Here is a 17011-nt window from a genome sequence, read left to right as displayed (position 1 = left end):
TGCTCTGGCTTATACGAGTCAGGGTTTGCAGGCACCAACGGGCCTGCGTGCTCATTCTACTCGTGGACTGGCTACATCCTGGGCTTTGTTCAAGGGTGTTTCCATCCAAGACATTTGTGCAGCAGCGAGCTGGTCCTCACCGCCCACTTTTGTCCGCTTTTACAGAATAGATGTCTCTGCTCCAAGTGTGGCCCGCGCAGTGCTGGGCCCCGTGTTGAGACAGGGTTCTACCTGTTAAGTTCTGGTTGTTTTGGTGATTTTCGAGATAAGCATGTCTAGCAATACGGGAGTTTCAATATCCCATAGTGAGACATCGAACGGAGTGTTATGAATGAGAACTATAGGTTACTTACGTAACCCCAGTTCTCAGAGTAACATGAAGTGAGATGTCTCACCAGACGGCCCTTCTTGCTAAGGCGAAGCGAGAAGAGGTGCTTATTTTGAATGACGCTGCGTCGTAGCGCAAGCTACTTATAGGGTGGGTGGATTCAATGTCCTGTCGGGGTGATTCTATCATTTCTACAGGACCTAATTGATAAACACAGAGCTTTCTCTACGATCAAAGTGTACCTGGCTGCTATTGCTGCATGCCATGTGGGATTTGAGGGAAAGACGTCTAGCCAACATCCCTTTGGTCTGCCGTTTTATGAAAGGGGCTCGCAGGCTCCTCCCTGTTTCCAGGTCACTGGTGCCCTTATGGGACTTGGCAGTGGTTTTAGATGGGCTCACTCGACCTCCATTTGAACCCCTGGAAGAAGCTGACATGAAACACCTGTCACTGAAGACAGTGCTGTTACTGGCTCTGGCATCTGCCAAGCGAGTCAGTGACATTCATGCGCTCTCTGTACATCCTTCATGCACTCAGTTTGCCCCGGGGCAAACGAGAATGTTGCTGAAGCCCAACCCTGCCTTTGTACCTAAGGTGGTTGGCTCATGTACCCCCATTGACATTGTGGCATTTCCTCCGCCGCTGTGTTCCTCTGAGGAACAGCGGCCGAATTTGCTGTGTCCAGTTCGTGCTTTACGCACCTATATGGACAGGTCAAAAGAGTTTCGTTGCAATGACCAACTCTTTATATCCTGGGCTAACCCTCAGAAGGGCAAGCCCGTTACCTTACCAGACAACGGCTCTCCCACTGGATTGTGGAAGCGATTGCTCTGGCTTATATGAGGGTTTGCAGGCACCAACGGGCCTGCGTGCTCATTCTACTCGTGGACTGGCTACATCCTGGGCTTTGTTCAAGGGTGTTTCCATCCAAGACATTTGTGCAGCAGCGAGCTGGTCCTCACCGCTCACTTTTGTCCGCTTTTACAGGCTAGATGTCTCTGCTCCAAGTGTGGCCCGTGCAGTGCTGGGCCCCGTGTTGAGACAGGGTTCTACCTGTTAAGTTCTGGTTGTTTTGGTGATTTTCGAGATAAGCATGCCTAGCAATACGGGAGTTTCAATATCCCATAGTGAAACATCGAACAGAGTGTTATGAATGAGAACTATAGGTTACTTACGTAACCCCAGTTCTCAGAGTAACATGAAGTGAGATGTCTCACCAGACGGCCCTTCTTGCTAAGGCAAAGCGAGAAGAGGTGCTTATTTTGAATGACGCTGCGACGTAGCGCAAGCTACTTAAAGGGTGGGTGGATTCCCTGACGTAGACGTCAAGATCACCAGCCAATCAGGATTGGCGTAATGAGATTGATGCTTCTGTTTGCATACGCGTTGAGGCGCATCCCATAGTGAGACATCTCACTTCATGTTACTCTGAGAACTGGGGTTACGTAAGTAACCTATAGTTATGTGTTGAACTTATTAAAGCACCCTGATGCTGCACACCATTCTTCAAACATATCATGCAGAGGGAGCTGAGCTGGGTCCACTTAGGTTGTGGCACCATGTTGTTGTCAGGCCACGGTTTCCCGTCTCCAACCCAACCATTTCAAACTTTGTTATTTCTCACACTTTCATTAGCAGTGACACATTTGCTAGAAATAATCGATTTATCCCCAGCTTTTAAATCTTGCTCAAGAACGTGGGATGTAATACTGCATCTCAGGTATGGAAGATTGCTGCTGATTTTGAAAGCAAATAATCAAGTTGGAAACTGTTAACAGGTAATACATAAGTGATTATTCTGCGGCAGTGGTGAGGCTAACCTTTCCTTCAGGCTCTAGGAGTTGTTGTGCCTTTCCTTCCCAATTTATTGCTGATCAATAGTATGAAATGCCATGCAGCCTTTCCTCTTCAGAGCACTGGCCAGTGGACTGTCCACTCAGTAGTAAATCCCCGTGGCTCTGCGTAGCCATTCAATTTTCCGCCTTCAGCCTCTGAGACTCGCATCCAACGAATGAGTGATGCACTTTAACTGCTGAACATTAGGTAAGCGGAAAGCACATGTGTATGTGTGTGCATTTGTAGCCAATTGCACACATGCATCATCGTGCACACCCGTACACAGCTTCTGAGAGATGATGTTAACCCATGGCACTCTCCCACAGTCACTGATGCACATACAGTAAACTTCCCTGTGAAATAATTGATGAGGCCGTTTATGCCCATGTGTAAAGTGCATGATGTGTGCAAAAGCTCTGGGGACAAAAGCAAGACAAGGTCCTCTTCATTTTCCCAAGTGGATTAATCAATCACCTAGCTGTGAGAAAGAGAATATAAAAAACAGTTTGCATCAGTTGGGCGCTTTAATGGCTTCCGGCCATGTTACACACAGAGTATAAACAATACACACTACTACTGTATATAGTCAAGATGAATATATTCAAATGCAGAAATATTCAGACACAAGGAAAAAATCTAATGCGATGTATATCTACACATACTTTCCTGTGGATATAAACTACGCCTGCCATTTGCACCAGCACAACACCAGTGCCATGTTTTACACTGAAGGCTATGCTTATTTTCATCATACCCTGTTATTTAAAATATATTTTGAAGTTAACACGTGGTGAAATGCAAAGCAATGAGGATTAGCAAGCATTGGGATTGGTACCTGAATAGGTTTTTGGGCGGCAGGAGCAAAGGGTTTTAGCAGGAAGTGTCACATTGCAGGGGTGTCAAGGTTTGGTATTGTTAACTATACAGCATGCTCGCTGGCAATATTCTCATAAAGCCTCCTGGAAGCACACTTAGTTATTAAAGAAGAAAACCTGATGAATTATAAAAACATAGCGCTGGTTGCCAACAATAGTTATCATTTTTGTTTTAGTTTTCGGACTTGAATGAAAAGCTTACTGAAATGTTAGGTTAATCTGCAATTGAATTGAGTTGCAGTTGAATTTTTAAGCATTTTACAGAAATATCTGGATTATTTATAAATGGTGCCGTCTCAAATAATTTTTCCAACATTTTAAGAGGGAATTTCTGAGAACAGCACTTGTTTCATCTGCTTCAACAGTACAATAAACTTGAATTCTCCCCATAATATTTCCTCATTAGTCACCATCTTTGCCCATGTTTCTATACTCTGTTTGATCATCCCACTCCTGCCTTATCATCCTCCTAAGAAATGTCCTTTTGCTTTCAATGAGGTTACTACATTCATTTTTTGAGGGAATGACAGGGCTGTTTTTTTTTTCAAATTGTAGTTGATCGGCACAAATAGTGTCCATAAAGGAGTTCAGGTGGGCAAGCCTTATACAACTGATTGTATGAACAATGTTGCCCCCTTTTAACAATGATCAGACTTACCCCAAAGCCTAATGTGGAAGCCAGACACATTGCTCCATGTAGAAAACAGCTTGTTTGGTTGCCAAGAAATACTTAAAAATACCATTTATCTAGTGTTCATGAAAAAAGACTTAATGAGTAGACCTTGGGGGACTTATCTAAGGAAAACAGCAGCACCATAGCGTTGTTTTTTAAATCAATATGCAACACTAGCCAATTAGAACATTTCAGCAACAATAAATCCTTTGTATCGTTTACCCTCCACCTCATTTAAAATATGAGTATAAGAAACTACTGAAAGTTTGTGTAAAACTGCCTATTTCATCTGTTAAAACGTCAATGAGTCCTTATTTGACTTGGGTTTAAATTTTGCATAACTTGCCTTAAGGTTTTCCCATAATCTTCAAAACAACAAATGGTATCTTAAATTCTGTTCACTTCAAAGACGAACAACATCAAAGCTTTCTCAAATCTCAAATGGCTTCTGTGAGATAAGGTCACAATGACGAGTGTCCAAGAAACCAGTGAATAAATCCGCAAGACACACAGCTTCAGGTGTGAGAATATCACATGACAATAAGGTTTTGATGATATGATACAAAGTAGCAACAGAGGACAAGATAACCTACAGTACAGCATGCAACGTATCCTCTTTGCTTCCATCAGCAAGCCTCTTCCAGCTAATAAACACGCAGATCACGCAGATCGTGTAGGCGCGGCACAGTTTTGCTGCTGCGAGGCCCCACTAGAACCCCCCCCATAACTTTGGTGGGGCCACAAGTTGGCCAGGGGCGGCCCTAGGTGATCACTGTAACTCACTCGCTCAGTCACATTACACACTTGAACTCTGCCCACATGGAAGACGAAAATTGATTGTACTCAACCCCATATTACAGTCATAATGACCCTTGATTGACAGGTCAGTACCTGCCCTTGCTAACAAAAAGAGTGGGAACTGTCGAAAGAAATAGAGTTATCTCTGACAAGTTTCAAGTTGCTCAATGGTCACTTTTTGTATCTGCAAATTACAAACCCAGTTGGACCAGTTGGTCACTTAAGAAGACAGTGAATGTAGTGCTCTACTGTATGTAGTAAATAGGCAGTGATGTTGAATAGGGCCTAGATATAACGATGTAAGTTAAACTGAACCTGCTGTGTAACTTTGCAAGTAGGGGTTGCTACTCGCAACAGAAAGTGGACCTGATTATTTAAGATTGTGTTCGGAAATGGATGGAAAATTAATTTTCCAGTTCAGGGTCTGAGGCAAGGATGGGAAATAAAAAATTAAAAAATAGACCAGATAAACATGCACAACAGCACAACATGTTTTGTTACATGACAGCTTGGTAATTATTGTTGATATTTTCACACCGCAAAATCATTAGAAAAGCTAAATTAAAATGTTGCTTTATAGATGACAACTCCTCTGAGAAGTATAAGATCGATAGATATGTAAGTACTTTACTGATCAAATTCTGGGACATTTTTGCGTTGCAACAGCATAAAAAACAAGGCAATGTACATAAGAGAAATTAATACACTAGGAATAAACAGTCCAAAATATTTCTGAAATATAAATATAAAATAGCATTAAAAAGTAAAAATGTGGAAAATATATGTAGAAATAACTTTCATCCATTCATGCAGATTTCAAACTCAAGTACTGAATGGACTTAATCTGTTAATATTGATAGGATTATCTCCAGAGTTACTTTTAATAATTGAATAGATGCACTGCGTAGAAGGAATATTCACCCAATAAAGACGAAAGTAATTAATGTGTTCAAACTCATGCAAGCACAGTGAGGCACATTCTTACAGGATTATCAAATCATTAGCTTCAGGGAACTGTAGCCAGTGTATAGTGAACACTGACTCTGCCTCTAAGTAAATACAAAACTCAGCAAAGAGCGACAAAACTTGAAGGAGATCTATAGAGCAAAGTAGTTAAGCAGTGGAACTAGGCGAGTCAATTATGCATGGGAATGGGATTGTTTTGTGGCATGTTCTGTTCTCTAAAATAATAAGACGTTTTTCAAGTTAACTCCATTTATAGGTCATACGGGAAGAAAATGGCTGTATTGAAGAAAGTTACACAGAAATGATACCCTAAAAGTGCACACGCATATGAAAAATAAAGAGAGTAAAAAATAGACACGCATTTATGACTATTTGGCCTCATTTAGAATACATCTGTGCTGATCTTGCTCCCAGCCAAATATGCAGACAATCAGAATCCCAGATTATCCGTCTGCTTCGTTTCCTTTCATCCTCTTCCTCTCTGTCTTACTCTTTCACACATACGGCAGAACAGGGGAGGCCCTGGAAGACCCCTGCTGGCACAAAGTCAGAGTGCTTTGAAGATCCCAAATGGATCAGATGTGTTTTTGTTCTGTGGATCTACTCTTCTAGCATTTCCACAGCATAAGCTGAGTGACATTATGTCAGTTTTGTCAGGCCAGGGAACTAATAACGTAAAGTATGTAATAGGCTGTGGTGAGTAAATGGTAAATCCTTGTTCCAATAATGTCCTGGTTCACAGACTACCAGACAAGGCATACAGTACTGACCTTGAACCCTCCTCTGCAGCTCCAACAGCTTTCAGGCATGAGACAGGGCGTATTCAATAATGAACATATAGAAGCATCCACACTCTCCCCTCTCTCTCATTTATAAAAGTTTTAAATAAAGTATTTTCTTTATTGAGTAAAAGCTTTTAGAAAACGTTATCAAGAAGTGTAATGGAAACTGAGGCCTTGAGAGCTAGCTAAGAAGAGATTAAGTCTTCCTTAATTTCCATAATTGATGCAGAGAATACAACCCACCAATATTTTGAGACAAAAAAGACTGAGTCACTGTCAACCAACATATACTCATTATTTACATAAATACATAATTCATTCAAAATGTCAAGTTTAAAACAGAAATTGTTTCAAAGAGAAGCTGGGCTATTTTGATAGAAGATATGTTGACATGTCACAGTTGCCCATGCATAGTATAGCAGTGAAGTGGTTTAATGCATGCATGATAGCTCTCCTTCACAATAACGGACACTATAGAATGCTGGAGACATTATATATAAACATCAAAGATCAACAAGTTAAACGTCTGCTTTTTGGGGTGTTTAGGTAGCTCTCAGTCTCCACGCGGTTTACTAAGGCCGAGTCCTATTTGTTGTTAGAAGTCTGCTGTGACTCTTCAACCTCCATTGCACCAAAGTATTTAGTTACATTTATATTTAAATGTATATAAAACGTATTAGTGATGAAGAAACTTGAAAAGTGAATGCACTACAAGAAAAAACAAGCAGTGCTGTCCAATCACATTTACAATGAGCTAATACTAGGGAAGTATTTATGGTACAGGTTTTCCAGTGATTAAGATCATGAATAACCAAAAAAAGCAACAAAAAATATAAAGAAAGGATGTTTTTGACTTACTCACATACTTGTGAAAATAATGCTCAAAAGGGGGTTGTTTCTTAAGATATGTGTTCTGATTTGATTTATCTTCCATGGTAGGAAAGCAGAGAAAGAGCGGGCACTCGGCATCTGTGCATGGCTGCTGTTCAGAACCCTGGGGCATGCCATATGCTGACATAGCAAGGTGTCAGAAAACACAGCCTGAAGACAGATTAAAGTGTGTTTCACAAGATCCACAACTGACCCCGAGGCCCTGGCAGAGGTAATGAGAAGGCAGAAGCTAACAGGGGGCACTCTGCATAATTACACAGCTGTCATCATTATCATGCTACTGTGTACAATTCAAGTATTACTTTCAATGCACGATTTCAGAAGCAGAGTCACAGAATAAGAGAGCAACAGATAAGGACAGAGAAGTAAGTGCCATTAAATGCATGCACTGTAAAGGACGTCAAGACCTCACGTGTTGAGCTGCATAGTAAACAACACCGCATTGATTTTCAGAACATGCAAACAGGGAGTCCAGAGGGGTCACTGCCAAAATAGCTGAGAAATAAATGCACCGGCTAACTGCCGTATGTTTGGATTAATATGCAAGGGAGTTTGACCAAGACTGATTAACTAAAGGTGTCTATCTTCATACAGAATACCCAAAGATAGGAAAAAGAAAATAAATTAAACACTTAGGGTCTAATAAAACTATGATAAAGGAACGTTTTTTGTCACTAAACCTACATCTGAGCAAATGTTGAATATAAGGGTGTCATGAAAGTCATGCAGGTGGAGTTCCCAACTGTAGGTGTTTTCCATATACCTATTGTAAATAAACATTAATGTAAGTCACAATATCAAATAAATGTTAATGTTGCATTCCTTCTGGCCACTGTTAAATACAATGTTTCACTGTGAAGGCCATCAAAGATGCATGCTAAGCATTCTCTGGGGAGCAGCAATGTGAAAGATCTGAGAACTGAGCTAATGTCACGATATCATGCGAGGCAGGAGGGTCAACTGAGGCAACAACAGAGGAGATCTAATGCATCACGTGTGTTACATAACTATACCAAAGCTGGAAGAGAGCAAAATCTTATTAAAATCGTGTTGACTGGATGTTTAATCAACTTAAATATAGATATGTCATCAATATATGACTGTTTGAATGGAAGATGTTTGATTATTGCAAACTTTGATCAGAAAAGTGCTTATCACATTAAAGGCATCAATACATAAAATAGTATCTTTTGAATTGTTATAATGTTAAATTAACTTTTGACCATGCCTTAGTAAAAAATGACTGTCTTTTCAGCTGCCCTATTCATTTTCCCTGTTCCAGCTTCATTGAAGCATTGCTTCCTGTAACATAATAAGTGTCCGATGAGTAGCATGCCAAAAAGCAGGGGTTCAAGTCTGCCTTTGAAAATCATAGCCTCTCACAGGGTTCAAAAACTCTTAGAAATCCTCTCGTCCAAATTTGAACAAGGGACATAAAAAAAGTGCAAAGAGTTAATGAAGTTAAGTGAAGAGGTCTTCACATCTTCAAATCCAGTGAGATATTCCCCTTTTTCAGCATGACTTTCAAATATGAAGTTAAAGACTAACTTTATCCATTTATTCATTAAACAAAATCACACGTTTAGATTTTCCTTAAAAATATGCTTCTGCTGTTAACAAGCTGTTGTTATATTCTTAAATACAACTTTCCAACTCCTGAGAGTGACTGTGGTTTTAGTCAAAACTTTTACGAGAAGTATAGCCTCACTTTTTGCCTCCAAAAAGTGTCTGTTTGAGGTCCAGCTTCCTGCTTTTCCGCTAGTTTAATGGATTATGACAGTGATGCAGCATGAAGCCTTAATCTCCTCGCCGCCGTCGTCTCCCCTCCCTTTATGTTAAGCCCCTTGACTAGAGCGTGTGTGTGTGTGTGTGTGTGTGTGTGTGTGTGTGTGTGTGTGTGTGTGTGTGTGTGTGTGTGTGTCAGGTGCCAACCAATGCAATGAGCCAAACCTTGGGCTTGGATGATACACAAAAACAAAGGCCGCTAAAGCATCCACTCCTGACAGCTAACTCTGCCCCTCAGGTGTCCGGCTACACCACTACAATTTAAGTCAATATGCCAAGCAATCATAGCTCGCAACCTAATGACCAAGAAACCACATTTTAAAAATACTGTTTTGCCGTGTCTCCCAAACACAACTAATCAATGATTTATGTGAATTTAGACAAGCAACAACACAAACTGTGCCTACGCATGTCGTGTTAATTAACTATATCCGTCAAGATAAAGCTTTTTTTTTAATTTATAGTTTATCCTCAAAGTTTGTTCATAAGTTTTCACTTTTACTCATATGACAATGGAAGAGAAACCAAGAGTCTGCTGGACCAGAGGGTGTTGTGCATGTAGCACATATTGAGTTATGGCTGTGTGATGACCTCTAGAGTATCAAGAGCAAGTATGGAAGAAAGAAGCTTCTTCTCTGGTGTAGCATCACACAGAGGCAGGATGTCAACGACCTAACACCCCGTAGGTTGGCATCTTACCGAAGAGGCAGCATTAGGGGGAAGAGATCAGAAAGTGTTTGCTCATATCACTTTCAAACCCAGACCGACTTTGAGAGCAGGAATGCAACAAAAAAAAGCATATTGTATGCTTTGCTTAAATAATATAGGTTGAATGGTAAATATATATTGGATAGATCAGTGGTGGAAGAAATACTCTGACCCTTTGATTGAAGTAAGTCAAACTATCAATACAAATATATTCCATTAAAAGTAAAAGTCCAGCATTTAAAAAGTGATTTAAATATGTTATTATAACTTTTAATATTATCTTTTAATGTGTTTAAGTATCAAAAGGAAAAGTACTAATTTTGCATAAAAATGGCCCCTATGATGTATCATTATTTGGCAAATGTGTAACATTTGTCTGTAGCTGGTAAGGATGGATGTCTAACTACTTTAGATACAGTGGTGGTTTCCATCGTAGGGATCAGGCCCCCTGTCAAAGCGACACAATATGTTTCTGAGAGGTTGTTAAATTATTAATGGGGTACAATAACTTTTTCCACCAAAATTGTAAACCAGTATTTTTTTAAAGAGTATTCATTTAATAGGAACTGAGTTTATTACTGTAAAGTTTTAATTGAAAGCTACATATTGGTTTACTGAATTAAATCTTATAGGAAAGAAGAAAGTATAGGCAACTCCTCTAGCTCATTGTGATGAAATAATGCCGGCTGTATCTGTTTATTGTAACTGGGATATTTATAGTTACCTTTGTCAGGTATTCCTGGAAAGGGAAGTCGTAAAAAATGATCAACGAGGGTTTATTTCTGTGTACATAACAAGTTTAGATGAAATAGATTGTGTGATAAAGATTGTGTGTGTGGTTGTGTAAGAACGGGAGAGAACGAGAGTGAGACAACGGAGAAGAGAGGTGTCTTCTCTCTGATGAAATACTGTCTGGCAGTTCATGATGAAGCCTCTCTACACATCTCACCCTGGAAACTGGTTGGGGAGCTTTTTACTTCATTAGCAGCTCGTGCTGTGAAAGGGTTAAGGGAGAAAATCTACCTGATGAGACACTGATGTGAGTTTTGGGATCAGCAAACTTATATTTACCAGATATATAATCTACTGCATCAGAAGGTCCAGCACAACGACTCATCAAGTGGCAAGGCTCATTCTTTTCCACTGATCTACTGAGAAGTAATATTGGCCTGTGCTGAAGTCCCATTAGTCTCTTTGAAAAGTAATTTAACATTTTAGTTTAATATGCAATGATGTGCAGTTTTTGTGCAAATATATCTTTGATGATGCATGGCGTGATACAAAGGGATCATTTATTTAATAGCTTATAGATTTGTTTTTGACAGAAATTGTTGTTTTTTAGCTGTTTGGATACAATGTGCATAACTGTCTCAGAATATGAATGTGTGTACAATGCCATTTAATTCTCTCTGTACCGTTTTCCAGGGTGTTCACTGAGGAGATGTTCTGTTTATTTCAGACAAATACTTGTATTCTCAGATGTTGGTATTACAATCAACTGTCTAGACAGAATAGTCTAGTAAGTAATGCACTATTACCTTTTTACCTATAAGGACATAGTTTTCAAATAAATAAGTGACCTTATCCCTAGAAGCCAACAATAGAATATTGCATAGTTTAATGCTTTATATATATATTTAATGAGTTTCAAAAATATGCACATACTGTAATGGAGGACATCAGGAGCCAATGCATTAGAGCATCCATTAAGTATCCCAACAGCTTGTTCAAGCTAACATGTCTCCATGTGCCAAACTTCTGTCATCATTTGGTTATATCAAAGCCTCCTCCATTTCTATAACAATATGTGTATACCAAGATACATAAAGTAGACTGCAAATGCAAACAACTAACCTTGAAGTACCCGTTTTTTTTTCTTTTTTCTGCCTGCCTCTCAAGGCTTTCTCCCTGTAATTCTTTAGAAAATATTGCTATTGCCTGCAGTATAAAATGTTTTACTATATCACAGTCCTTCATACTCAGTGATAAAATAAGCCCCTCAGTGTTATTGGCTATGGACTTGCCCAGTACTCCAACAGGGAGGGGGGGGAGCTTGGCCATGATAAATGAGCTTGCTATCTCAAGCAATGTCAGGGTGAGCATGTTTTCTATCCTCCTGGGGTAACCTTTTATTCAACCCAAAAAACACTGAATCAAACAAATTGACAGGAAAAACAAGCACAGTGTATCATGCATTTCAGGAAATGGTTCAAACTTTGAATGCAAGTGCAGTCAAGATGAATTACTAACGTTTGCTGTTTGGTTTTTCTCATTCCCAGGTGCATTTCGCCGCAATATCATCTTTGTTGCAGCATTTTACTATCATCATGCAGTAAAGTAGATGATGAATTCTTATTGTAATATCCCCAAATTAACAGGTAACTTTCCGTTGGGGAGAGAACATTTAATTACAGATCATCTATTTCAAAGTACTTATAAGATGCATAGCAAACTTTTATCGGTTTAATCTAAGTCAAAAATGATTTTAATTGCAAAACATGCATCTGAATTATTTCTCTTTTTGGTAGATATTTAATTGTAATGTTGGGAATCCAATGACTTAGTATAGAGCTGTCGGAAATAATTAATGTGAACTGCTGGGAAACAGTTAAAGGAAGAAAAGAGATATTAAGATGTCAAAGAAACATGTTATTCTTTTAAATAAAATGCATAATTTGTTGTAAGGGGAGTTAGGCAATGCTATAGAAAGAGATAAATAATGATCACTGAGTGAAAATAGGAAGCTCATTAAGTGTAAGTTATACTAACATACTGTAAAGCATCTACCTACCTGTGACCACTAATTTGAACAAAGGCAGGATGCAGCTGACAGACATTGTTAGAGCCAGTATTTTGTTTTATAAGAAAGGCCACCAAATGTTGACGTTTGTAGTTAACACACTATAAAAGACTACAATTCCCACAGCGCCTGCTCAAAAAATGACAATGATGGGCAACCTGCTAGAAAGACGCCGTCGAGGAACAGTTTTGAATCGTACAAATACCCTTTAAGTTATTAAGTTATATAAGCCTTCTTAAGAAAAAAATAATAGTTGTTTGTTATTTTAGCCTATTTGTTTTTGAATATTGTAAAGGCCTATTTTCTTTGTTGCACATGTAAAAGTTTGTTATTTTATTTTGAGCAAACACATTGCATAACATCATAGCCAAGCAACTCTTCAACTGTAAGTAATATAAAGGAAGAAAACAAGTTAAACATTTCTGTTTAAGGCGTCTAGTGGCTTGAAAGAAAAACAAGGAAGGAAGCCAGGACAGACATTATTATTATATTGTTCTGATATTTCATGCCTATGCTATTCAAACTGGGTAGGTTGTGCCAATTGAACGACTTGTATGTCGGTTCTGTTCCCAATAAACAGTGATGGTGTTTCATGGGAAGTTTTATGCAATTCAGAAAAAGTAAATGTGCCCAAAACCAATAAAGTCATACAGGATGGATGGTGGCAATAACTACAATCAACTTAGATACTCTAAAATGAATAAGTCATTCTCAACTTCTCCTGTAGTCAGTTGTAGCTTGATGTGCTTTTAATGGTATTTTTTTATTATTTGCCACAGATGTTCTTTTGACTCGGCACAATAAGTGCTGTTTGAGGAAATATCAAGTACCGGTAATACAAATAAAAATGCAAGTCTAGTGTAATTTTTGTCTCAGGGATAATCGAGATGTGCATTTAAGCATGCTACACATCAGCACTAAATGCTGCCATGTGTATTTAACAAGTCATCCATGTCTGCAAATACCTTATTCAAAAGCTTACTGATACAGCCCTTGCTACAGTATGGTTATGTTGGCTGATTGATATGGAAACCATAACACAGAATAAGTTACCAAACAAAAAAAGCTAAAAGTTGAGGGTTTATTTTGTGCGGATTACATAATATCTATTAAACCAGATGCACAATATGGGCTACCACAGAAAGATTGGAAATACTTTATGATTCATAAGAATAAGATTGTTTCCTGCTTATGTTTTCTTCACTAGAATTTGTAATGTTGAATTCAGCACTTTCATGTCTTAATTTGAGAGCAGCATGAATGCAATGCTGTGTTTTGTTGTTTACTAAGGTGTCAGAATATATTTTGCAAACAATAAAAAAACTGTTCATAATGCATTCATGTGTTACTATTATTTGCAGCTATCGTGTTTCTGTTTACTTACATGTTATTTTATGACGGTATCATGCTTTGTTCAGGACTGTGCATGTGGATGTACATTAGAGACTACTAATAAAATAACTCAGTCCCACTTCTGAGTCAAATCGAATTATTTGTAGGTTATAGGTTTAGTGTGTTCAGATAAACCCAGAGACTTTAGCAATCCCTTGTTTCCAAAAAAAAAGCCAACAAAAGTGGATAAAAGCAGTGTATTGCTGTGGCAACAGGTACAGCTGGCAACAAGTCTTCAATCAATACTTACAATACAATACATTCTCTAGGGGACTGAAGAGTAAACGGGCTGTGTTCTGAGTTCTAGGCTGTGAGTAAATCTAGCCTTTCAAAATCTAAAAACCACAACTGTCAGAGGTTCAGTCATAACCTGCATGAAGCAGCTTTATGAAGACATCCTGGAGAAACAGGACAGTTGCCAAGGATGTCTTTCCAGAATAAATAGGTACAGTCCCCCCTGGAGTCTGTGTTTATTTTACTAATGTAAGTAGGTCTGCTGGATTTTGTTGTAGGATTTCTGTGATAGTACACATATGTTTACTATTACCGTGCAAACTGAGTTTATATACAGTGGGGCAAAAAAGTATTTAGTCAGCCACCAATTGTGCAAGTTCTCCCACTTAAAAAGATGAGAGAGGGCTGTAATTTTCCTCCTAGGTATACTTCAACTATGAGAGACAAAATGAGAAAAAAACAAATTCAGAAAATCACATTGTCTGATTTTTAAAGAATTTATTTGCAAATTATGGTGGAAAATAAGTATTTGGTCAATAACAAAAGTTCATCTCAATACTTTGTTATATACCCTTTGTTGGCAATGACAGAGGTCAAACGTTTTCTGTAAGTCTTCACAAGGTTTTCACACACTGTTGCTGGTATTTTGGCCCATTCCTCCATGCAGATCTCCTCTAGAGCAGTGATGTTTTGGGGCTGTCGCTGGGCAACACAGACTTTCAACTCCCTCCAAAGATTTTCTATGGGGTTGAGATCTGGAGACTGGCTAGGCCACTCCAGGACCTTGAAATGCTTCTTACGAAGCCACTCCTTCGTTGCCCGGGTGGTGTGTTTGGGATCATTGTCATGCTGAAAGACCTAGCCACGTTTCATCTTTAATGCCCTTGCTGATGGAAGGAGGTTGTCACTCAAAATCTCACGATACATGGCCCCATTCATTCTTTCCTTTACACGGATCAGTCCTCCTGGTCCCTTTGCAGAAAAACAGCCCCAAAGCATGATGTTTCCACCCCCATGTTTCACAGTAGGTATGGTGTTCTTTGGATGCAACTCAGCATTCTTTCTCCTCCAAACATGTCTAGTTGAGTTTTTACCAAAAAGTTATATTTTGTTTTCATCTGACCATATAACATTCTCCCAATCCTCTTCTGGATCATCTAAATGCTCTCTAGCAAACTTCAGACGGGCCTGGACATGTACGGGCTTAAGCAGGGGGACACGTCTGGCACTGCAGGATTTGAGTCCCTGGCGGCGTAGTGTGTTACTGATGGTAGCCTTTGTTACTTTGGTCCCAGCTCTCTGCAGGTCATTGACTAGGTCCAGATCTTGCATGGAGCCCCAGATCGAGGGAGATTATCAGTGGTCTTGTATGTCTTCCATTTTCGAATAATTGCTCCCACAGTTGATTTCTTCACACCAAGCTGCTTACCTATTCTAGATTCAGTCTTCCCAGCCTGGTGCAGGTCTACAATTTTGTTTCTGGTGTCCTTTGACAGCTCTTTGGTCTTGGCCATAGTGGAGTTTGGAGTGTGACTGTTTTGATGTTGTGTCTTTTATACTGATAACGAGTTCAAACAGGTGCCATTAATACAGTTAACAAGTGGAGGACAGAGGAGGCTCTTTTCTGGATTTTTTTTTCTCATTCTGTCTCTCATAGTTGAGGTATACCTAGGATGAAAATTACAAGCCTCTCATCTTTTTAAGTGGGAGAACTTGCACAATTGGTGGCTGACTAAATACTTTTTTGCCCCACTGTATATCCATAAGCAGACTGACTATTTGTTGGATTTTTTTAATGCGTTTTTTTGTCCCACCGAACCTTTCAGGTAGGAATTGGTTTCTTTTTATGTCAGCAGTTAAAATAAACTTGCAAAGCACCTGGATTCAGTAAGATTCAGACATGCAGTATTATAATCATAATCAGAATAATGTAAAACATACCGAACCCTAATTCACAGCCAAACAAAGTCAGTGACAATGGACCACAGTCTTTGGCACTAACCCAACAGAGTTTTTGAAACAAGCAGTATAGCAAAGGGATAAGCACAAAGTATGAATTGTGCTTTTTTCCTGACCTAAAGTGTTTTGTTCATCAAAGTTTAAGCAATCAAAATGTAGAAAACCTACAGATTGTAAACAATTCATTTAATAGTATCAGAAAATGTTAAATGAGGATTTGTCTCGTGTTAGTACATATTAAAAAAACGTAAACCTCTTTTAGTGAGTCAGCCTGTTATCTTGTCTTAAAAACTAATCTCAAGTGCTTTGGCTACTCTTTTTTTGTATTTGTATCCCAGAGTAAATTGTTTTACCTGTGTGACCAGCGGCTCCAGAAGCCTCTCCACAGTCAGGGTGCGGATTTCAAGACTCTTTGGGTCCCATTTCAACAGGATGGGGGAGGTGGCGGTCGTCATGATCTCTGTTGGAAGCAAAAGCAGATCAATGGTTAGTGGATGGTTCGCTGTGAAAAGCTTTTAGCGCACAACGTAATCCCAAATTCCCCGCTGAGTCAGTACAGGCACTTGTGTTAAGAGGAGTTGTCAGAGGAACACTCTACGATACTGACGCCCATGTAGAGTTATTAATCCTTTATAAGTAATGTTTATTGCAATGTTGAAAATCCATGGATTCTAAGGTTTATTGTCATAACGCCAATATTCCATTTAAATATTGCGTTGTCCAAAATGTGGTCATGGTCTGAACTTGATAAACCAACTCTGCGGTTATGAAAAAAGTGTACTCAAAAGAATCAATCTATCACTCCGTCTGACCGTTATTACTTTTTCACTTTTTTTTTTATTTCTCATTACTAAACAAACAACCATTAACCTATCAGAAACTAGTATTCACAGAGTTTGTGTCAATACTTAATCCCCACAGAAAATCTAGTGATTCCACAAAATATAATGAATCCCAGGCTAAAATAACTGCCTCAAAAACAAT

The 17011-nt window shown here is 39.0% G+C and overlaps 1 protein-coding gene across 1 annotated transcript in view; it reads right to left on the bottom strand.

Moving 5' to 3' along the window:
* Positions 1 to 16483, bottom strand: part of LOC104949706 (catenin alpha-2-like) — a 34076-nt gene extending 17593 nt beyond the window's left edge. The window contains exon 1 of the mRNA XM_010776105.1: positions 16381 to 16483. Coding sequence (XP_010774407.1) covers positions 16381 to 16482 — 102 coding nt within the window. The 5' untranslated portion in view covers position 16483. The remainder of the gene's footprint in view (positions 1 to 16380) is intronic.
* Between the last annotated feature and the right edge of the window lie 528 nt (positions 16484 to 17011).

Source organism: Notothenia coriiceps, unplaced genomic scaffold (genome assembly GCF_000735185.1).
Source record: "Notothenia coriiceps isolate Sejong01 unplaced genomic scaffold, NC01 NC01_scaffold00000339, whole genome shotgun sequence".
Classification (NCBI taxonomy): Eukaryota; Metazoa; Chordata; class Actinopteri; order Perciformes; family Nototheniidae; genus Notothenia; species Notothenia coriiceps.
Note: the sequence above shows the minus strand (reverse complement) of the source record. Positions and strands in the feature narration are given on the sequence as shown.